The sequence below is a fragment of the Quercus lobata genome, chromosome 8 (genome assembly GCF_001633185.2).
Source record: "Quercus lobata isolate SW786 chromosome 8, ValleyOak3.0 Primary Assembly, whole genome shotgun sequence".
Taxonomy (NCBI): domain Eukaryota; kingdom Viridiplantae; phylum Streptophyta; class Magnoliopsida; order Fagales; family Fagaceae; genus Quercus; species Quercus lobata.
The window spans coordinates 19,594,624-19,620,196 of NC_044911.1; the positions used below are offsets into that span (position 1 = coordinate 19,594,624).

Here is a 25,573-nt window from a genome sequence, read left to right on the forward strand (position 1 = left end):
TTGATATAATAGTCTAAAATTATAATCATTATAAAAATAAATGGATGTTAGGATCTTAGAGTGTGGCATATTCCATGCCAAAGTTTTATTGTAATTAATTAAGCATAAATTACCTTGTAATTTTTATTTTGTGGGTCTATGTGTATTTGGGTTGATGTACAAGTGTTAAAAATGGAATTGTACAACAAAATCCAAATCTTCTATCCCACTTTTTTTGCTCCACTCTATACTCCACCAACTAAAACTTGCCTCATGTTTACCTAAATAATTAATTACTACCATTAATTAATAATGGTAGTATTAATAAGTCAATAATGGTAATATTTAATTAATTAGGTGAACATGTGGGCAAGTTTTTATTGGTGGAGTATAGAATGGAGTAAGAAAAGTGGGACAAAAGATTTTGATTCCATACGACATGGGATTTCAGTTGAGCAAAATTGAAGATGTATCTAGCGAAATAGTAATTGAGATAGCCACTTCACGGGAGCAAAAACATGAAACTATAGAGAATTTAGTTATGAGTTCCTCTGTTATTCTAGTCTTTTCCCATCTTATATATAACTCATTTTCCCAAATAATTAAACCTTAAATCTTATCTGAGGTGTGAAAGAAACCTAGGAAAATAGCCATATTTCATGAAATGAGATTAAGACCATCACTATCTTTAAGCTATGAGTGTTGATTAGAGCTTTGGGAAGCATTGGAACCACCATAAAGCAGCTAAGCAGACTTGGAGATTGCAATTGGAGCTTAATTGCAGATCCAAGAGCTAAAGTAGTGAAAGGATTTGCAGAGTCAATTGTGAGCAAGAGTTTGGAAAGCTTAAGTACATAATTACTTCTTGACTCAGAGGGTTTTGTGAATAATATGTACTGCAACTATCTATTCTAGTGAATCATTTTCGGCAGTAAGACTGGGAAGAGGTTTCTTGCCTAGTACTCAAGTTTTCCTCTTTGATAACGCATACATTTGTTATGGTTGTGTTTTAATTGTGTGTGTGTGTGGAGATTTAAAATTCTATTTTTACTTGCTATTATTCGTGCTTATGTTAATTGATTAATCACTTGCGTAATTGGACTAAATTTTTTTTATAAACTAATTGGACTTAATTGTTAAATTAGCCTAAAATTATCTAAGTCATAATCTGGCAATACTTGACACATGCAGTATGTAGTTACATGGACTAATCTCTTAGTGTAATCACAAAATACTAGTTAAAGATTTCAAATATATACGAACTCTTGAATGTCACGAGAATGAGATTTGAACAAAAGGGACTTAGGTTGGATAGTTGTCTTGATATGGTTTTAGGGGCTATCTTTAAATATTTGGTTAGGTATTAATAGACTCATAGAATATAGATTAACTAATTAAGGTAATGGGGACTTTTTGTGTGTGTTTGTGTAGGGGGCAGTTGGAATTTAGAAGCCATTTTTCATTGTTTGGTTTTCTACAAGGAGAATATGGCACCATATTTTAAAGCTTTGGGTTTAAACTAGAAAACTATACTAAATTTTAATCTTGATCCTGAGACTATGATTGAAAACTAATTCGTTATGGAAACAAACATGTTCATATCACAATGTTGAGCATTTTAATATTTTTTTAAAAATCATTTAAGTGAATTAAGTCATTAACTTAAATAATAAGTTGGCATATTATTTTTTTGCTAATAAGTTGGCATATTAATAAATGAAAAGAAGTGCAAGTTTCATGTCCTTAATGAGTTTAAGTGAGCAGAGTCACCCAAGGCTTAGGCCTAAGGCCCCACTACAAAAAGTTTCTACCCCTTTGTAAAAAATGTCTCACCCCCATTATAAAAAGGTTCAAAATTTTATGATGATAATTTTTTTTTGTTCTTCTAAATGGTTGTACAAATTTTTTTTTCATGAGTAATGCTAGAAATGCTACAAATTTTATTACATAAGACTTACAAACTTATGTGTCACTAATTACCAAAAAGTAATTTAAACATTCACTAATTATGTTGTTAAAGTTCACTGATCATTTACCTCAAAAAAAGAAAAGTTCACCAATCACATTCAAGGCTTCTAAAATACTAGACCAATAAAAATCTAATCCAATTAAAACCCTAAACTGCTTGAAAAAACAAATGTTGTAAATGTACTAGATCATCAATGATGATTAATATCCTCTAATAGCTTGAAATTTTAATTTTTGTAAACCAATATCCTACATGGTAAATTGCCAACATTACCAATGTATCTTCCACATAGTATCACCTTATATCTAAGATAAAGTAAACATCTTTTTTTTAAAATAATAAATTTTCATTTCTTTTTTATTAAATCTTATGCATGAGCTATGATATCTAATTCTCTATAGGAAATTAATTTTGGTTTAATTAGTATTAATTCATCAAATAATTCAAATGTACTTAGATTTATCGACTTTTGCCTCAAATTATATTTAGCCTGACTTGTAAGAAAGGAATTAGTGTTTCAGCAAAAACAAATTGAATCCCACTTAAATTTACAACTATCCAACCTGAGTTATTAATCACTTTGTTTGGATTAAATGGATTTGATTAGATTAATCAAGAGTGATAAGTAGATAAATCTAAAATATCAAATTGGCTCCAAGCAGAGTGATTCATAACTCATAATTATTATAAAAAAATTTTGGCATATTTAAACCAAATAATTAATAGCTCAATGGAGTTGCTATTAGACCTTTAAATGTCTTTTCATTTTTCTTTTTTATTTCTAATTTTTTTAATAGAAGAATAGACCTTTAAATCTGAGGTCCCAAATTTGAGATTCCTAACTTGGAAACTAAAACTTTTAAAGATAATTGGTTCGATCATCTTTATACATATTTTTTATATTTATAATTGTTTTAGTGTTTGTAGCCTATTCTATAATATCTCCTTAATATTGCATCACATAGCATATGAAGCTAGAGTTTTGTATGGAAGTGGAAAGCCCTCATTTGGACTTTGACATGTCTAGCTACCACTTCCGTTTGGATTTTCTTTTATGCTTGGCTGAATCGAAAGATAGCCTTTTGTGGTTGGCTGATAGGCATGGTGTTATTATTCTTTGCCACTCCTCCACTCTTCCATTCCACGTTGACAATGACAAGGAAGCTAAGAACAAAAGCAACTGAGAGAGAGAGAGAGAGAGAGAGAGAGAGAGAGATCCCTTTCTGCTCTCTTGGATAACAAGCTTACATAATATGGTAAAAGTGAACAGAAAAAAGAAATAAAACGACCTCTCAACCACATACACCCAGACTAAGTCCTGCACCACTCATCATCATCTAAAAAGAAAAAAAAAAAACTAAATTAACTTAAAATAACATGATCAAACTAAGTACTACAAAAATTAAAAATTTAACAATGACCCCCAAATGATATTTTTATCTTGAATTTACCAAGGAAAAGGGATAATAATCTTTTATTGTTTTGGTAATACAATCATACAGTGAGATCAATTCAATTGGTGAGTTGAGCATGGAAATGACTGCACCTACTTTTATTTTATTTTTTTGCTTTTTATGTATGTTTCTGTCTGTCATGTAAGAGAAAGAGAGATGTAAGTGTCGGCATGTTAGAATGGAACCCACATCCTCAAAAGAGAACATAAAAAAATCGCCTTCTTCGTTCCTCGTTCCTCACTAACACTTGCACTCACTCTCATCTCAGCATCCCATGTGCTCAGCTTCTTCACCTTCTGACTGCTACTCTCTGTCTCTCTCTCCAACATCCATGTGCAACATGGAAAGAAACATAGTACTAAACCTGCAAAAATTTAATGCTACAAACCAATGTGCTATGAACTAAGATTATGACCTTCTGAACTTCATTCTCTCTATAGTCTCTGTCTCTATCTTTCACTCTTCTCAATGGACTCCAGAACTGTTCTTGACCATGTTCTTTTCCAACTAACTCCAACCAGAACCAGGTACTCTTTTTCTCTTCTATTTTCCCTTCTACGTTGATTGATGTGTGTTTACTTTATGATTGAGAAATGAATTCTTGTCTTATCGTGCTCTCTCTATGGTTTCCATAATTTGTTGAAGATGTGATTTGGTGATTTTCTCTGGACCTTTGAACGAGAAGTTGGCATCAGGGCTTCTTGAACCCTTCATTTTGCACCTTAAAAGCGCCAAAGATCAGATTTCTAAAGGTGGATATTCCATCACTCTGCGCCCAGCTGGCTCTCATGCCTCTTGGTTCACCAAAGCCACTCTGCAAAGGTAAATTAATTCAGTTATACTCTATATGTATGTGCTTGTTTTAATGGTTCTTAGCTCAACCAAAGTCACTGCTGAATTGGGTATGTAAATTTGGTGGGAATTTGGCCTGTTATGCAAAAAGATTTGTCATGGGATTCAAGTTTTAATTAAGAATAATTAAGCATTTTGGGTACATTTTTTAGTATTCCAGCTGAAATCATGGGCAGTTTGAATTTAAATGGAAGTTTTGGAATTTGAAGTATTTTTTTATTTGAACAGTTTTTATGAGTAAATCCCATAAAGTTGTTCTTGTTAACTAGTTGGCTGTTCAAGAATTTTTGGTTTGTGAATAAAAAGTCAAATAGTTGCAAATCATTGGGAATTTGTGTAACACTTGTCTTTTATTTGATTGATTATTTTAGTTTGTTTCTTTGTATGAAACAGGTTTGTGAGATTTGTTAGCTCACCAGAAGTTCTTGAGAGATTTGTGACTATAGAGAGAGAGCTTGTGCAGATTGAGAATTCGATTCAATCAAGTGAATCGATAGAGGCAGATGGTATGCTTAGAGATCGATCTCTTGTAATTATTCTTTGGATTTCTTCATGACCAGTGAATCAAGTGAATTCCTATTATCGTACTTTTTATTTAAATGTCAAAGTTAATTAGTCAGACCTTGAACTTCATTGAAGTCTGGTTTTGGTTGATGTCTTTGCTATTCTGTATTTTCACCAAATATGAGGAAGCATATTTGATGCTTGGGATATTTTCTAACCAGATCTATTGACGTAGACATCCTATACAAATATTGGAGGAATTTCTTGTTAGTTTTGTAATTTTCTGAATTTACCAGAAATGATTTTTTTTTTCCCCTTGTTTTTGTGTATTTTCAGGAATATTTTAGTTAAAATCGAATGGTAAAATATTGCTTTGGATCTATCTAAAAATATTTTTTCTTGGAAAATAAGTGTTTTGGAGCCTTTAATTTGGCCCCTAACTTGTAAAAAGAATTTGATAAGTTCACTATCAATAAAATTTTCAGTCTTTTGTTCTGTATTTTTCTGGTAAATATAGGGATTAGTAATGTACTGAACCTTTTCTGGCTATCATCTGAGTCATCTATAGATAGTTTTTTTATTAAACTAGGTTATCTTGCAACATTGATATTTTCAAAATTTGGAAAACTTACTGATAGCTATTATGGATGTCACAACTTATTGGATATTAAAATATGGTATTGTTTTTAGATTACAAAATGTAAAATTTGCATTGGAATTCATTGCAGAATGTTGGAGGGAAGCACTTTAATCTGACATCAAAATATGAAACCTGGATTATATTTCTTTAACCTGTAGATTGACTCACTGTATGAATGATTGTATCTACAACCTTGTAATTGACAGGAAATGTGTCAGCTGCTGATGGGCATTCCAAAAGATCAAATGCCTACTCCAATGTATGTCATCATTTTTATATTATTGTAAAATGCATTGTTTATCCTTCGTAGTTCTTACAAAGCATTAACCTTTAATTGTGATGGTGCATCTTAGTCGAAAGGTGAATCCAATGGAACAGGCGATGCTGTACCAGAAGAGAATTCCAAGTAATATATCTGGTTTCTATTGGTCGCATATAGTTATTCTATGTACTTAATTTCAACACATTATATTCTCATGCATTCATTGTTCAGCTGCTGGTAATGAACAGGATTCGTCTTCTACGTGTTCTGGAAACTCGGAAGGCAGCGCTCCACAGAGAGCAAGCAATGGCTTATGCCCGTGCCTTAGTTGCTGGATATGAGATGGACTACATAGATGATCTTATTTCTTTTTCTGATGCTTTTGGAGCTTCACGTTTAAGGTATGACGAATGCCAACAGGTGACTGAATCAAATAAATATCTAGAGAAAACTGAAGAAAAACTGCTTTGTCACAACATATAAAAGAGGGAGCATTAGCTATTTACCACCTTTCATTGGAAAATCTTTCAATTCAATGCCTTCTTCTATTTTGATAATGATTTTTACATTAGATATTGACTTCACTTTTAATTGCATGGTTGTATTATTGTTGATTGTATTGTTAGTGAACCACTAATGCCTTGCAAATGGACCTTTTCATTCAAGGTCTGAAATCTTGGTAGCAAAGCTGACATTGGCTGTCCCCTGTGTCGACTTTCCACTATTACAGGATGTTGTTTCTTTTGATCAAGCATCCTGTCTTTTCAATTATTAGAAAAACATTTGTTAAAGAGCAACCAAATCTTGTGCCCCCATTATTGACGTGATTTTCAGTACACCATGTAGGAGGGTCAATTTCCCAAAGCGGAGTTATACAAAATTAGTCTAGCCTACTGCGGAATTTGACATGGAGAGCCTCACTGGCTTACAGTTGACTCAGAAATAGTTTTCTTTTTATTGTTCATATTATTCAGGCTTCTTTGCCTTATGAAGGTGTAGGAGATTGGAGAACCTGGACCATTTTTTCCCCTGTAGAATGTAGTTATCGTTTAGTACTATTTTGGATCTCGCACAATATGAATTACAATGTTTCATTATCAGTTTTCATTTGCTCAATATTATTTGTATCTATCTTATTTTCTACTGTCATACTTCGGTTTTCTAATACAATTGGTTTTGTTGATTGTTCTGAATGATGCACTAAGGAGGTTTCTAGATATTTGTCAACCTTCTAATGATTATTTTCTCCTTAAAGGACAGTTTTATCTTCTTAAGATATTTTTCCTCGTTGCAGAATTCCTGTATTTTCTATTTTGAATTGTGAACATTTTTTTAAAGTTTCCTTTCTTTTTTATTTTTTATACTTTTTGGGGGGTATAGCATTTAAAATATTGGTTAAAGAGTGTAATCTGTGTCTGGTTTCATTTAGGGAAGCGTGCATAAATTTCATCAATCTATGCAAGAAAAAGAATGAAGATAGGCTTTGGGTAGATGAAATTGCAGCAATGCAGGCATGCTCTCAGCAAGAATTTCCATACTTGGGAACATCTGGGATCATACTTGCTGGTGAAGATCTTGAAACTAGTCAGAATCTTATGATAAATGTTCCCCCAAATGGTCTCTCTAATGGAAAACAGAATGGCTCCATGGATGCATCTGATTCAACTGCAAGTCATGGAAGTTTGGACAATAGCCAAGGTATGGTTGAATATCCAATCCCTCATTATTCTTGGAAAAAAACTTTCAACTTGTGAAAGAATGCCGTAAAAAAATTCTTAACAAGTGAATATTTCATAACATTAAAAAGAAATAAAGAAAAAGTTAAAATTCCAATAACACGTGAAACATGGGTTAATTAAGGCAGTCAGATTTTTGCAGTGACCCTCCTAAAATTGATTTGTCATAGGTTCAGACAGAGTGCGGAGATTAAAAGTATGAAAATTCAGTTGTGTCATGCCCACAATGGCTATCGTCATAGTCTAGAATGTAAGAACACTTTAATCCTGTTTGGACAAGCCACAATCATTTGGTTATATAGCTATGGTACAATTGCAATCTATCCCTAAATTTCAAAACTGAGCAGTGGGAACCCTTTACTATTGGTATAAGCAGTGTGCCCCCTGCCATTAGGATTTTAGTCAAATTTGATGGAAAATTCAAATTTCTAGGGCATTGTTACTGCATCATAGTTTAAGAGGGGAAAGTGAAATCAGCCCTTAAAAAAGAATGAAATTCCACTCCACCCCCCTTCTCTCTCTCTTGGATAAGAAACTAAGAACATTAATTAATAAAAGAGCATGAGGAATATTTATGCCACTGTTCAAGTGTCAACCCTGTTTTCTGTAATTTAGATCTACCATAGACTTAATAGATTATGAATTACACTTATTGATATGAAGTTTGTAAGATAGGAATTTATTCCATCCTAATGCTGAAATATATTTATACCACTGCTCAAGCCTTGTCTCTATTTTTCTATAATTTAGAACTACATAGACTTAATTGATTATGAATTACACTTACTGACATGAAGTTTTATTGAAAAGAATATATTCCACCCTAATGCTTATCAAAACTTTATCATTTCCAGGTCCAAGCAATTTTACTTTTAGCATTATATTTATGAATTTGCATTCTCTTATCAATTAGTTTTACCTTTGCCATACTTTGTACAGAAAATGTTTTTGACCATAGCTTATGTTTGAATTGCTAATTACAAAGATACTAGTAAAGATTGTTCTCCTTTGTTGGTAACTGGTACATCTTTGAATCTGAAATATGCAGAAAGTAGCTTGCCAACATCATCTCAAACACAATCAACAAATGGGAGAATTCAAGCACCGATGACATGGCCAAACCATGTTCCTCAGTACATGCACAACTTTCAAGGTCCTGTATTTCCACAAATGCCCCCATATCCAAGCTACCTTTTTCCTGGTATGCAACAACATGCCTCTTCATATTATCCAGGCAATATGCAATGGCCTTCAAATGTCGAAGATTCTGGTCATGTTCTTGATCAAGAACTAGATGGACATCGGAATCACAAATCATCTAGGAATAAAAAGAAACATTCACACGGAAAAGTACTGGAAACTTCAGAGCAAGATCGCTCCACTGAGCCCAGTGACTCCAGTTCTGAGAGTGAATCAGATGAGGATTTGGAGCATCACAAAAATTCTTCTTCAAAAGACAAGCCACACAAAAAGAAGCATGGGAAGAAGTCCTCAAGAAAGGTTGTTATCCGCAATATCAATTACATAACCTCTAAGAGGGATGGAGAGGATACTGGCTCAGAGGGGAATTCATCTGATGAGGATGAATTCATCAATGGGGATTCAATCAAGCAGCAAGTAGAGGAAGCAGTTGAATCATTGGAGAGAAGGCATAAATCAACCTCACGTCGTCATAAGAAACATGGAGGGGTCAAGCTTCCTGGCATTGCAGATGGTCCAAATGATGCTGCTGATCAGGAAATTAAGAATGGTGCTGCAATTAACTCTGAGGGAGGAAAAAGAAATGACCCCTGGGGTGCTTTCCAGAATCTTCTTATGCAAGAAAAAGATTCAAATTATTCTGGTATAGAGCCAAACTCTGTTGATGCTCAGGAGGAATATTTTACAAATAAGAACTCTGAAGAGAGAAGTTCATTTGCCTTCAACCTGGAACAAGAGAAAGTTACCAAGCAACAAACTATATCGAGTGATTCCTTTGTTGTAACAGAGAGGAATACTGGAGTGGAGGGGAAAACTCACATTGGGAATTTTGAAGTTGACGAGAATGCAACTATTAGGAAAGCAGATAGCACATATGAGGAGGAGTTATTTTCACACAGAATTGAAGAATCAGGGAATCGTCCCCATGCTGTTATATCTGATAGTGCTGCTGAATTTTCCATAACCAAATGTCAAGAAGAAGGAGATTGGTTCCTCAACAGCCAACCAGATAAATCAGCACATCAGGATGCAAGCAAAGATCTCAAGATGTTTGATGGTGTTTACGCTTCATCAGTAGCTGTTGATGTTCATGCTGGAAAAAATAAAAGCGATGTTTTAGCTGATGACTCTTTCATGGTTCAAGCTCGATCATTTGATAATCAACTTGATTCTCAGTTAAGGACTGACATAAGCATGGTTCCAGAGATTGTTGGAGATACTCAATATGAATATGGACCACCAGAAATTTCACACAATAAGCCAGAAGTCATTGCTACCCATGAGCCAGATGACCTTTACATGATGCTTGATCGTGATTCAGCAACTGACCATGCTGGGGCATCATGGACTCCAGAAATGGATTATGAAAATAGCTTATTATCAAATGAAGTCAATAACAGGCATTCTGACAGTGAAACAGCTGGTGTTGTTGATGATAAGGTGCCTCCTAATAGTAAGAATGCAAAAGCCAAAAATAGTGGAACTCCTGCAGGAAAAGTTTCAGGTAAAGAAGCAAGGTCTAAACTTTTAAACGGATCCCTTGGAAAAAGCAAATCTGACATCTTATCAAGGAGCAAGAAACCAACTACTGTAAGCAGAACAACAGTTCCAAAGAGCAAATCTGAGAAGGTATTTCACAAACATTCAAGGTCCAATTGGTTCCCAGACTGAATGAGAGAAAGAAAGGAAAATATGACAGTTTCCTTTGTTTACTGTAACTTTTATGCTTTTCCTTTCTTTTGTTTCATTTATTTCTGGGAACCAATGTGTACAGGAGCTATAAATGTCCAATAGAATTTGAAATTGCTGATAACGTTTGACATGGAATTAGCCCAAGTCCATTATGCATCTCTTATCATTTGGAATTAATTTCTTTGGGAAGATTTTCCTAGAGCATGGAGATAATCTTTGAGGAATCTCATGAAATATTGTTTTTCATTACTAGACTCCAGTCATTTTGGATATGGCTTGGATATTTGTATAGCCTCATGTGTCTGTGGATATGTTCTTTTAAATTCCACAGAATGTTCCATTTTCTTGAGATTTTTTAAGACCTTTAGTTACTTTTTGATTATTATCATTTAACTTGTTCTTTCCCTTTTCTTTTATAGTGATTTATTCACTCTCTTTTTGCCCCATTTCCAATAGGAAGAAGAGAACAGGAGGAGAATGGAGGAGTTAATGATTCAACGCCAGAAGAGAATTGCTGAAAGAAGTTCTTCAAGAGGATCTAGTACAGAAACAACCAAAAGGACAGCTACAGTGAATAAAACTGCAGTGACTTCTGTGAAGAATGAGAAACCTAATATTCAGACCCCAATCCAAGAGACTAAGAAACCACATAAGCCAGTCCTAAGGAGTTCCACCATAGATCGCCTTGCAACAACACGAACAACTCAGAAGGTCTCATTGACTCAATCAAAATCGGACCAGCCCAAAAAATCAACATTGAAGGCAAATGGTGTAGCTGCAACTAACTTACCAAAGAAGACTGCTGGTGCTGAGAATAAGAAACCAATTCCAAGCACACTCAAACCTTCAGATGAGAAAAAGGACCCCAAGAATTTAAATCAGACGCTTTCTTCTGACACTGATGTCCAAGCAAAGGATGGCATGGATTCTGTACCTGAATTTCCAGTGAAGTCATCAGCTGCCCAGGTAAATCAAACTGATGATGCCCTTGTTCTGAAAGACATTAAGGAGCTGCACGCTACTGCTTCTATTGAGAAGAATGAGGAAACTGTGAATTCACATAGTGATATCTTGGATGATGGGAACTGCAATGGAAATTCACTCAACATGGCCTCATCTGTGCCTACTGAAGATCATATTCTAACAGTGGCTCAGCAAGAAGGTAATGTTGACAGATCATCTCATGCATATTCTGTTCAAACTGAAGGAAAAACACTTTCTGAAGGTCCCCATGAAATAACTATACATCCTATGCCACCATCACCTGAAAAAGTTTTGATTGCTTCTGCTGAGAATCTAGATGCAAATGGTGCAATAAATGAAAACTTTCAAGTTACACCTGAAATTTCAGAGATAGAGATCTCAACTCCACCACCAGGTAATGGAGCAGTTTCAGAGTCAAACAATTCCAGGAAGAAGTGGGACAGTGATGAGAATTCTACTAAAGCCACCAAGGGATTTAGAAGGCTTCTTATGTTTGGAAGGAAAAAGGCTGAAACTCACTCATGAACTGAACATATGTTTTAGTAGGATTTGAACTCTTTGCTTGCAGCTTTCGTGTTCATATTATTCCCCAATGCCTCTGGTTTAGATTATTGGTTATTCAAGAGCGAGAGGTAACTTACAAATAGAATTTTGTTTGATCATGCACAGCTGATGTGTGCCATGCAGCTGTTGAGCAGAAGAATGTTGATGGCATAATAATAAGGCTTCGGGTTTTGCTGCCATTGGAGGATTTGAAATGTTATTTATCCAAATTTGTGTAACATAAGGAGGGAATAAACTGGTAACCTCTTAATTTGGTATACCTTTTGATTTTGCTTTGATACACGCTTGGGAGTCTTTTTTGTATTTGTTTTGATTTTATTCAAAATCCTGTTGTATGTATTACAAAGCCTTGTAATGAATCATCCTTGGCATTCTTTATTCCTTTATTAATTACTATTTGTTGGAAGAATTTATTTTGTCATTCTGCAATGCACTAATCAAAATGATTTTGTCCATCTGAATGTGTTGGGTTAAAATGGGTTCATTTTTTTTTTTCCATATATAAATCTCAAGGTAAAGGATATATTTTGTCATTCTGCAATGTGTACATATCAAAATGATTTTGGCCCGACGTAGAACACATTACTACTACTCATGCTCATCATGACATTCTTCTTGAACCACCCTCTTCTCTTCAGAGTATAATCCAAACAGTTCACCTTAAAATTCTCAAACTTTGTAAACAATGAACACTTGTAAATTTAAACTCTAAACATTCCCGTTGAAAATACTAAAAGATGCTAGTTGAGCTAAAAAGACTCTTGGTTTGTAAGTCTAAAGAAAAATTCATTAAATTCATCAATGTAACATATTAAGAAATGAAAAAATAATGAATAATTTTATATTAACCAAAAAATGCTAATAAAAAATTTTCAACATCTCCATCTATTCTGTTACCAGTCTTCATTTTAGGCTCTTCATACAAAATGCTAATAAATTAAAAAATTGTTCTATGGTGTAAACGTAGCATTGCATAGTGCACTTAACTTTGCTCAAAATCCCAAAACTTCAAATCAAGTGTGTGTTCTTTAGCTATTTCACTTATCAGTTGGAGCATCTCATCATAAGATATTACAAGTTTGCATAGGTTCTGCTTTATCTGAGGAGTCACAATATTTTCATGTCGTAATTCAACATTGGTGGTCTCAAATTCACAACCATAACGAGCTCTAAAAAAATGCCGCAACAAATTTAGCTCTGGCAACTCACCACATCTTGAGGCAGCAAATATCAAATTCGCCAAAGCTTGGCGAACATCAATTGGCAAAGATTGTACGTCCCTGCATTAATAAATCAAAGCCTTAGTCACAAAAATTTTAGGTTCGATTTTCAACAAATTAATCCAAGGTATATAATTGAAGAACCTGTAGATTGAGAGAAATCCAATGTACCTCTACAGTTTAATAAAGTGAAGTCATAGTCATAGATAGGTACCTTTGTTCGCAAAGGTGGGGGAAATTGGTGATGATGCATTCACAGAAATCATTAATTTGATCATATGCGGCTAATAGATTCTGATCCTTGAACAGTCTCTCAACCTAAATATAAATTCATAAATTTAAAAAAAAAAAAAAAAAAAAAAAAAAAAAACATTTCTGAGTTCAGACCAAAAAAAATAAGTGTAAAAAAATTTAAGATAATGAATTATAAACATAAAGAAGTCCAGAATAGGACTTTCCTCGGGGAATTTTTTTTTTTTTTTTTTTTAGTATATGATTGCACATAAACAAATAAATTAAAAAAGCAATCCAAAATTAATAAAGTATAATTTTTTTTTTAAATTGCAACAATATAATTCGAATATAAAGAATAAACAAAAAATAAAAACTTAACGTCACTATACATAAACAAAACAAAACAAAAAAAAGTGTACCCTGGCAAAGGCTTGATCTAGCTGGCCAATCTTTAGAAGTTGAGCAATATCAGCACGTGATTGTCTTATAATTGAATCATTCCTTTTCTTTTGGATTGTTAGACGAAGTTGAGCCTTCTCTATCATATGCTTGCTTCAACAAAAGTATAAATGTTTGTGTTTTTTAAAGACAAGTAAAAGAATGAATCGAATGGAAAAAAGTTCAAACTGCAGTGCTATTAAAACAAATACTGATCCAATCAAAAAAAAAAAAAAATACTGAAAGAGGTTTAAATACCTTTATTTGTCAAAAATAATAATAATAATAATTAGTAGGCCTAAATTACATAGTGTCATATAAAGTTGAGGCTTATTATTTTTATTATTATATATCTGATAGAATTGTGATTTGACAAATGTCAAGACCTCGCCCATGATTTGGGGGTGGGTGACATAGGGGTGGATTTTACAAGTGTTGAATTAATCTTTATGTCAGTAGAATATTGTATTTTCCGATGATATAAAATACCCACACCACCTAATGATCCTATTAAAAAAAATAGTGTTTGCATATACAAGTAAGAAAGAGAAAGAAACTGAGAGTTTGGGACAACAAATGTGAGAGAGAAAGTGGCGATGATGTCTGGTAGGCACTAGATAATCAACGGATGGCTGGGTGCAAAGCGATTTGTGGCTTAAGTGATGGTGATGTACCAAATCAAGAGCGAGAGAAAATAGAGAAGGGAAGAGAAGTGAGCACAAGTGAGGGATTTGTGAAATTTAAGGCAGAGTTTGGATTCAACTTATTCTGCGTTTGCGTTTTTGTGTCTCTTTTTTTTTTTTTTTTTTTCCTGCCGTTGTTTTTGACTTTTCAACCTGTTCACTGTACACTTTTCATCAACTTATATACTGTTCACAACAAAATAAGCTGTGGAATGCACACCAGTGGGTCTTATTTACTGTTTACGGATCCACAAACTTCACTTTTCAGTAACTTTTTCATTAAAAATGGATCCTACGATACTATTTATATATTTAAAAATTATTTTGCTATAGTATTTTCAGTTTTTAATTTTCAATTTTAGCAAAATAAGTTCTATCCAAACATATCCTTAAGATTAATTTTGAAGATGATTTTGATTTTCACTACATAGTCGAGTGTACCCCCCATTTGACCTGTTTGTGTGTCCGAACTGTGTCCATACTATATCCAAAAAAAAAAAAAAAAACTGATTTTTGGCTATTGCATGCTACTTGACACGATTGTGTCCGTGTTGGCACTATATTCGTGTCAAACACAGTACGTTCGCAAGATTGTCGTGTCTGTGTTTCTCAGGATACATCCAATAAATTTAAACCAGATTCATTATTTATAGAAAAAGAATTCTCATTTGAACTAGAATTCGTTGACCATTCCCAAAACCATTTTTATGCAAATATGTTGTAAAAACTAAAAAGTAGTGGTAGTACCAAAACTATTTTCAAAAAGTCAAAAGATGCCAAAATTTTTTGTTTCACAATTATGAGGTGGTATGATGTGATTGAAAAAAAAAAAAGCACCAATCCATGTAAACGTGATTTTGCTCATCATAACCCACCTTGTCAAAAGTTGTGCAAAAGAGTGAATTTTTTTCCCCATAACATTACTACCACTCGAGATGTAGTTCACATTACCTACATGGCATATTTTCTTCTATTTCAAATATTAATACCCGGAAAATGCTTAAAACATACTACAAGTTTAAGTACATTACATTAAATTTTCCAATTAAATTAAAAAAATTTAGACCAATAAATCAGAAATAATGTTATTTTTTAAATGACAATAAAATATTTGAATTCAATTAAAGAATCTAATGTACTCTACATGAGATACTTCGACCTAAATTTTACCATTTTTCTAAATATAAGGTTGACAAACTGAAGTGACAAAAAATGTGATTATGAATTTTAATAACATAAAAACTGAATATTTGAATAATTTATTTGTATTTAACAAAAATTGTAATATATCTAACATTATTCTTAAAACCCACCGACTAATGGGTTGTACATTTGGTAAAATAGGTTTGTGTAATTAATTGATCTAGAGTATGGGTCTGTTTGGATAGACCTTATTTTGCTGAAATTAAAAACTGAAAACTGAAAACACTGTAGCAAAATAATTTTTAAATGTGTGAATAGTACCGTGGGACCCATTTTTAATGAAAAAGTTACTGAAAAGTGTAATTTGTGGGTCCGTGAACAGTATACGTATACACTGTTCACTGTGGAAAGTCAACATTTGCAGTTATTGTTCAATGAACAGTAACCGCATTACTCCAAAACGCATGAAAACAAAAAAAACAAAAAAAAGAACGAAAACGCAGCTTCACAAACGCAGACGCAGCTTCAGTGGAATCCATATAATATATAATGGTTTTAAGCTCTCCTCTTGTATACAACAGGAAAGACTATCCTAAATTCCTAAGTCAGTAATTACAACAGTCAACAGGAAACATGATTTCATATTGTCCTGTATATAAACCATGCACATGGGTTGGGCGTAGAAGACCAGCAAAAAAAAAACATGGGTTTAGGTTAGGTTTGGGCATAAGTCATGACATTTAATTCCTAAATCTACCAACTTTAGACATGTGAATATATATAGTGAGTAACGACCAAAGAAATCAATGTGGTTTGGTTAGGATTACTCCAATATATGTAGTTTGGTAAGAATTAGGAACAGCTTTAAGGGAGTGGGGTAAGGCCATAGGCTCAAACTAGCTAGGCTTGAGGAAACTTTATGAACTCATCTACATCCTACTGCAGAGTGCACATTAAATTTATCTTAGGAGTTCGCTAGGCTTACTCACAGTAGAAAGAGTCTATGGAGTACGGATTATTGATGAAACATTGAGACCCTCGTGAGATTGAGATAGCCACAGTTCACTAAACCTTATTGGTAAGATGCTATTATGATCACGTCTAGATAGAAAAGTCACATTCAATCCTTCTCTCTTATTTTTTTTTTAATCGTGTAAAAATAAAAAATTAAAATTAAAATTCTTATGCATTCACTCTATGAAATAAGTACTCTCTTGCCCTAAAGAAAGAAAACCATATCAGAGTAGCATATTTAAGTTTAGAATCATGTGAAGTCTCGTGAATAAAAATTAAAATAACAAATAGAAGGATCAAGTAGAATTATTTTACCACTTGGAGGCTTTTTTCCACCTTGACGCTTTGGTCCATAGAAACGCTGCACAAAGCACACGAGACCACATTGATTTCTTTGTTTCTATTCGCTTAACTCAACTAAATTAAGGAATAAAAAAGAACATTGGTCCCTCTTCGTTTCAGCAAAAGAAGGAGATTCTTGGTTTTTCTTCGCTGTACACAATCAAAGGACTTATTAAGAAGAAGAAGCCGAATATGTTTTTTTTTTTTTTTTTTGAGAAAAACTTTGAGATTTTGTTCTATATTTTGTTTTTTATTTGGAGAATTATTATAAATATTATCTTATTATGTCATTAGAATTTTAATTCGATTATGAATCTAAGGAAATTGCGGTGATGTGGCAATTTATTTTCGTTGTACCATTACCAAAAAATTCCATTTGATCAATTGTTTCCATGTTAGATTTTGGTTCTTACGTTTGAGCACTTATTGATCATGCAAATAAGGTAAGAGAAAATTTGCAATATTTACAGGAACATTCTCCTTGATCTGCTTAATTAAGGTCAAAGAAAGTCCTATATTGTGTGAAACTTTGGCATCAAATCACCATATTATTTTGAGTTTGATTAGGATTCTAATAGCGTATTAAGATCAGATTTCGTTTATTCTTTTCCTTTTGTCTGAGCCAATATAAACAGAATTCAAGGTTAGGTAGGGTTTTGACTTTTGAGTCCTTTTATTCTTTGGCAGGGAAAATCAAACAAACAAAACAAGATCAAAAAAAAAAAAACTCAAACGATCTTTTGCACGGTATGAGTGCGAAACTTTTCTTGTTGAAAAATCTCTTTGTTTGGTTTTTTAATAATTTGATTAGTTTAATAATTACGATTAATTTTTTAGAACTTAAAAAATTTTCTTGTTCCCTTGTTTGAATATGAATTTTATAAATGAGCGTGTTGAGTCTAGCTTAGATTAAATAGGTTGGGTTAATAATGGGTTTAAATTTTCTTTTTTTTAAATGAGTAAATAAGTAATAGGGTTTTACAAATGTATGTCCTTAAAGCATACTGAAAGTTCAAAAACGTGTATAAACACCCTTGAACGTTTAGACCCCCAAATATAAAATAACCAATTCAAGCTTTATGACAAACAACTAGTGTGCGGAAAATGAACATAAGCTATAAACAGAATTGGAAATCAATCTAAGCCAATTATAAATCACATCCACAGCAGAAAATAAAAGGCAAAGATAAAGGGAAGAGAGATGCAAACACAAGGACAACACGCGATGTGTTATCGAAGAGGAAACCGAAGCCCTCGGCGTAAAACCTCTCCGCCGCCCTCCAAGCGGTCAATAATCCACTAGAAAATGTAGTTGGGATACAAGGACAGCAATAGACCCTCCAAGCCTAATCTACCCAGTGCACCTAAGCCCTCCAAGCTTCTTGCTCCAACGAGGTTGCTCCGAACCTTTTTCTTTTCTAGCTTACCGGATTCCGCTACTAGACCGTAGCATCCGCCATCCTTGGCATCTTCCAATACTTCCCAAAACTCCAAAAACACTCAACACTCTAAATTGGTGTGGGTAGTGTTTGGATAGAAATCTCCTCTCAATAGGTATGACAATAAGAGAGGGAATGAGAAGAGACTACAAAGGTTTCTCTCTAAGAATGAGTAGCTCTCTCTAATTGGATGGGTGTTTTGAAGAAACCTCTCTTAGGGTTTTTCTTTCTGAATAGCCACACATATCTTGTGGGAATGAGGGGTATTTATACTGGTGTGAGAAAAGAATGCAAAGAGTCAGTTTTTCCAAAAACAGGGTTGGCTGGCAACTTGACCTCGCGACTTAACTGAGTCGCGAGTTCAAGTCGCGAGCTAGCTAAATGGCCAGTCTGGATTTTTGTCCTGTAGTGCTCCAGCTGGCATGACTGTTCAGCTCCCCTGCATGCTCTGCATGCGTGCAACTTTTGGCGGCTTGCAAGCCGCGAGGCCAAGCCGCGAGTCTCTGCTTCACTGCACTGTTTTGAGCATTTCTTCACACTCTCTCACACACTACACTTACATGATTCCCACCTAAATACAAGGTTTCTAAGTGCTGTATTACAAGCAAATTTGTCATGGAATAAAGCCAACACATGGTTGATTAAATTCAACCTTACAATCTCCCCCTTTGACTATTCCATGACAAAACACCCTAAAACAGACTTTAGACTTAAACGTGAGTTTGGGAACAATGGCAAAACTCACTCACACCTAACTCTAGAAGCTGTGAAGCACTTGAATCATATGAACATAATACTCCCGAAACACAACAATACACCATGATCATTGTATGCAGAAAATCATAAAATGCATATGAAACAGGCAATATGAGATCAAGCAAAGATGGAGTTAAGAAACAAACTATGGCTTGATCAACCAAGTGAACACCACAAGGTAGTGATCACAGTGCTCATTCACACTTGGAATGAACACAAGGACATACAAGTTAACAAGCACAAGGCAAGACACTTGTATGTTCAACACTCAACCAATGCATAACACACAAGGTATATGCATCTAGGAACAATCCTACAAGGGCACAAGAGTGACAGTACATAAACCAAAATGCAGAACATTTAGATTAAAGTACTGATTTCAACATAGCATAAAGGCTGCATTAAGCAAGGTACATACCATAAAGCCTACAAACAAATTATATCAAACCCTAAAAGCTTACAAAAGCAACATGGGTACAAACACATTATATTGAATAAAAACTTAAACAATATAAACTAAAAGTGCATAAAGTTTCTCCCCTTCAAAGTGATGAGAAGTTGTGATGCACTTGGAACATATATACTTGTAACCTGAAACACTTGCACAAAACACATTAGACCCTCAAGGTAAAGCAAGTAATAAAAGGACAAGTATAATGTAACAAGCAAATTGCGATCAAGTAAACATGATGTAAAACATATGAGCAACTTGATTAAACACCAAAACAGTCATATAGAAATGACTACAATGATCACATAGCAAATCAATTGATCATCTGAACATGCATTCAATGAAGCACAATAGCATAAGGAAGTATGCATGTCCAAAACAAAAACATGATGCGAAGAGAACCATAAAACATAACTCAAAGCACCATAAAGCCAACAAGAAAACAAACAGAACAAAGTTTACAAGATAACACAATGTCTTCTCCCCCTTGGTATATGCATCTCCATTAGGGAAAATCTCTCCCCCTACAAATGTGCACGAGAAATAGAGTTTCTCCCCCTAAGGATGTGCACAAGAGTCATAACAAGAGTCATATAGAAATGACAAAACACTCCGGTATACTCTCTAGAGTATACTCTCCCCCTTTTTGTCAGGAATAGACAAAGGGTCAAGGAGAAAAGAGGGCAAGAGATGAATGAACAAATAATGATAATGATGCATGAGGGGTGCAAGATGAATGAGAAAATGAAACTCAAACCTAAGACAAAGTAACATGCTACAAAGCATAAGGTAACCATGACATGCTAGGATGAAGAAATAAAGTAAAGACCAATGCATGACAAGGGTAGCAAAGGTATGTGCAAGAGATGGCTAAGTGCAATGCATGACCAATGCATGAAAAATGCACATGTGGGGCAAAGTGTGCAAAATACACAACTAAAGAACCAAACATGTTCCTAATGAGGAAACATGAGAAACCCCAAAGTTTGGTACTCATCGGAGTCCAAACAAGCGAGAAAATGTCTAAGAGGCATTTTATCAAACACCTAGCATGCACACTATGAACAATAATGTGAAACAATGCATGAACATCATGAAATCCACCCTTAATACATGTTCTTTCTGCCACAAGGGGCCAACATCCAATGCATATCAACAAAAGAAACCAATCCCATAAAGAAATTTGACAAAAAATTAAGTTTTCCCAACCCCAATGATAAAAATCCCAACCAAGAGCACAAAACTCTCCAAAACATAATCCAAGGATAAAAAATAATGAAAAGAATTTATAATTACCTTAGAAATGTTAATGGAATGAAAAACCATTCAAATTGGTTGGGTTTTGATGTAAAAATATTGAAAGAGGGGTTTTAGAGAGGATGGGAGAGGTTTAAAACAAGTTTCCCACAAAAAGCCCATTAAAAAGCTGTTTCTAGGCGATTCGCGACTGGGCGAGTCGCGAGGTTCAATCGCGAGCAAGCCGCGAGCCGCGAGTTTCAGTTGCGAAAATTTTCGCTAGTCGTGAGTGAGCCGCGAGTGAGCCGCCAAAAGCTTCTGGATGAACTCGCGACTGGGGTTTCGCGACTGGCGAGTCGCCAGTTGAGCCGCGAAAAACTCTAACACCTGTTTTTCAATTCAGAACATGTTTAAACATTGAAAAACAAAGTAAGCACTAAACATAAACACAAAAAGTGATAAAAATCACTTCCAAAAACATATAAAATGATCAAAAATCTTTTTGGATTAATCCATATAAGATTGAGCACACACACATCACATTTAGACAAGTACAATCTAACAAATGAATAAGACATTCATTGAACATTAGGCATGTGTGTTGTGTGTGTATATCAAATGTGGAATAGTCCTTAGTCTAGAGTGAAGCTTCAATGATCAATTCAATCAAGTCATACACAACTAGTACTAAGTCAAGTGGTCTATCGCAATTATAGAAATGAACATATATGACCTCCCACAAGAAAATGATTACATAAGATTGAAGCTTTTCATTTGGCTTCTTTACAATTCATAACATTTGATCATTTTGAATCAAAACATCTTATTTTGAGATTGATGCCTGAAATTTGTGATATTTCAATTTGATGAATAAGCCTTTGGCTTTTTAGGCATCATACATTTTCATATAAGTCGCTTTCCCTTTTTCCTAGTTGAATACTAGTATATGCGACGGCTTTTGCAACTCATTATCTCTTTTCATTTTGAGATTTACATTTATAGAGCTCTTTAAGCAATAAAAATAAAAGAGTGGGAAGAGATATAAGCACAAGTTTACGCATGTATCAAAACCAACATGACTATTGACTAATCATTCATGACAAGCTTGAAGATCGATTTACAACAATCACACAAAGATGTCAAGATTTTTCCCACAAAGATATAAGTGCAAAAATAACAAGCTAAGCTCGGAAATGCACAAAGCCATTTGTACAAAGGTACAAGGCCAAACTCACATGTGATATGTGCTTAAACATATACGATCAATCTTTTTGAATTTTTCACTTTTTATGTGGTTTTGGATTTTTTACTCACACAAAACAGAAACATAAAAGTAAGATCAAGAACAAAACAATGCATACAAATAAATGTAAGATGCACAAAATGCATGATGATATGATATTTAATGCATGAAGGGTCCTACAAAGATCGAAAGAATTAGATCAAGGACCAAAAGAGCAAAGGCTCAACCATAGGAACCCTTCCTCATCCAAACGGAACGATTGTTTGGAATGAGTGTCTCAAGAGAAGTGAGACGAGGGTTAGAAGAATGAGAACCGGAGATGCACATAGTCAAGGAGTTAAGAGCATGAAACATTTTCTTTAACAACATGCTATTTTCACTCAAAACCGGTTTACTCTTTTTAGCACAACTTCCAAAAAGCTCAAGTTTTTCTTTTCTTTTGATTCTTTTAAAAGTATGAAACTTAGAGCATTGAGATCTTAGATGACCAAAGGCACCACAATGGTGACAAACAATGTGTTTAGGCCCACTAGGTTTTTTGGGAAGGGATCTAGCAACATGATTTTGTTCCCTTTTCAACTTATGACATTGAAGTCTTATATGACCAATCACACCGCAATGGTGGCAAGTTGGAACAAACTTAGATCCATTCAAAACCTTAGATTGAGACCTAAACGAAGGCTTTGACTTAACAGCATTTCTCTCCACCTTATGATTTCTTTTATGTGGAGGAATGTACACCGATTTTTCCTTTAAGGTAAAACATACACTAGGCACAAAATCGGGTACCACAACATGATTGCAACAAATATTTTCATCCTTTTTAACAATAGGTTCAGCAATCAAACACTTGGCATGCATCTTAAGAGATTCATTTTCACATTTAAGATCATCAACAAGTTTGTTAGACAAAACAAGTTTAGCATCCAAGTCCATATTCAAACATTCAAACTCTTTTAGCTTTTCAAGAGAAATTTCAGCAAGTTTTTTATATTTCTCAACCAATTTGTTGGATTCATTGAGCTTAGCAATCAAATCATCATTTTCACAAAATAACTTGCTCAAATTCTTTTGAAACTTCTTAGCATTTTTCTTCAAGAGTTTGTCAACAACACCCATAGATTCAAATAACATGTCACCACACTTATGAGGATTAACACTCATAGAGGCATTTTCACAAACACGTGGCATGTTACATTCATCACCAACCAAATCATGCAAAGAGGCATACAAATCACAATCCATGACAAATAAACACAAGGGGTCAAGGATCACACTTAGGGATTTAAACCACAACAAGTGTACCCGCTCTGATACCAATTGAAAGTTCAAAAACGTGTATAAACACCCTTAAACGTTTAGACCCCCAAATATAAAATAATCAATTCAAGCTTTATGACAAACAACTAGTGTGCAGAAAATGAACATAAACTATAAACAGAATTGGAAATCAATCTAAACCAATTATAAATCACATCCACAGCAGAAAATAAAAGGCAAAGATAAAGGGAAGAGAGATGCAAACACAAGGACAACACGCGATGTGTTATCGAAGAGAAAACCGAAGCCCTCGGCGTAAAACCTCTCCGCCGCCCTCCAAGCGGTCAATAATCCACTAGAAAATGTAATTGGGATACAAGGACAGCAATAGACCCTCCAAGCCTAATCTACCTAGTGCACCTAAGCCCTCCAAGTTTCTTGCTCCAACGAGGTTGCACCGAACCTTTTTCTTTTCTAGCTTACTGGATTCCGCTACTAGATCGTAGCATCCGCCATCCTTGGCATCTTCCAATGCTTCGCAAAACTCCAAAAACACTCAACACTCTAAATTGGTGTGGGTAGTGTTTGGATAGAAATCTCCTCTCAATAGGTATGACAATAAGAGAGGGAATGAGAAGAGACTACAAAAGTTTCTCTCTAAGAATGAGTAGCTCTCTCTAATTGGGTGGGTGTTTTGAAGAAACCTCTCTTAGGGTTTTTCTTTCTGAATAGCCACACATATCTTGTGGGAATGAGGGGTATTTATACTGGTGTGAGAAAAGAATGCAAAGAGTCAGTTTTTCCAAAAATAGGGTTGGCTGGCAACTTGACCTCGCGACTTAATTGAGTCGCGAGTTCAAGTCGCGAGCTAGCTAAATGGCCAGTCTGGATTTTTGTCCTGTAGTGCTCCAGCTGGCATGCCTGTTCAGCTCCCCTGCATGCTCTGCACGCGTGCAACTTTTGGCGGCTTGCAAGCCGCGAGCCACCCGCGAGGCCAAGCCGCGAGTCTCTGCTTCACTGCACTGTTTTGAGCATTTCTTCACACTCTCTCACACACTACCCTTACATGATTCCCACCTAAATACAAGGTTTCTAAGTGTTGTATTACAAGCAAATTTGTCATGGAATAAAGCCAACACATGGTTGATTAAATTCAACCTTACACATACATTAGTAAAACTATGAGTATGTCCTTAGAGCATGCATTATACATTAGGAAAATAAAAAACTAATTGATTTTCAGGATAACCTTTTCAATTTTCTATAAAAAGTTACCAAAAAATGGATGATTAATGTATATATGCCCTAAGTAATAATATACCTAATTCATTTATGACTCGACTCAAAATTTATCTAACCTCGATGCAGTTCATTTTTCTATGAGTATTGTTAGGATCACTGAATTTGATATAATTTTGTACCACAACTCGAGACATAACAAATTATAATTGATAAATGTATGAATGTGTGATAGTAGATCATGTAAAGACACACTGTTACCAATCACATGCCAAGTAGAAAATTATGCCGAATTTGGTGGTATAAGAGCATTTGCAGTAGTGGAGCTAAAAAACTATAATGCTACTTTAGCTCCACCAATATACCAAAAAATGCTTGCAGCAGTGAAGGCAAAACTAAAATTTTTAGCTGATTTGCTATAGTGCACATCTATAGATAGATGTGCACTGTAGCACACATCTAAAAAAAAAAAAAAATAATCCAACTCCTATTAAAATAATAAAACTAATTCTATTTTTCTTCATTCTTTTATTCAATCTCCATGCCATTTCTCTCAGAGCTCTCATCTCTCTCACTCATTCTCAGTTCTCTCAAGCTCTCATCTCTCTCACTCATCAAGCTCTCCACGCCATCGCCGTCCCGTCGTCGTCCCAACCTAGCCCACGTCGTCGCCGTCCATGCCGTCTGTCAAGCTCTCATCTCTCTCATCTCCTAGCCCACATCGTCGCCGTCCCGTCCCAGCCGTTCCAGCCCACGCCGTCGCCAAACTCATCCTTAACCCTAAAAATATCTGCGACGAGGCTTGTTCGATACGACGCTCGGTGTTTAGGTACCATTCGTTGCCGCCGTCGATGATGGAGTCGCCTGGCTCCATGAAAGAGGAGAGGGCGGCGATGGTTTGATCGACTGGGGAGCCGGCCTTGATGAGGATGATGATGGATATGGGCGCTGGATTGAGAGGACGACGTCGCGAGGAGTGTACTGTTGGTGGATTGAGGATTTGGGTTTTTTTTTTTTTTTTTTTTTTTTCTGTTGTGTG

General features: G+C 34.8%; 1 protein-coding gene across 1 annotated transcript; it reads left to right on the plus strand.

Moving 5' to 3' along the window:
• Positions 1–3,559: 3,559 nt before the first annotated feature.
• Positions 3,560–12,245, plus strand: LOC115954508 (COP1-interacting protein 7). The gene is made up of 9 exons (XM_031072375.1): positions 3,560–3,929; positions 4,048–4,224; positions 4,648–4,760; positions 5,605–5,657; positions 5,752–5,804; positions 5,909–6,061; positions 7,090–7,358; positions 8,445–10,225; positions 10,745–12,245. Exons 1-9 carry the CDS (start codon positions 3,871–3,873, stop codon positions 11,795–11,797), a joined length of 3,711 nt encoding a protein of 1,236 aa, XP_030928235.1. The 5' UTR covers positions 3,560–3,870; the 3' UTR covers positions 11,798–12,245.
• Positions 12,246–25,573: the final 13,328 nt, after the last annotated feature.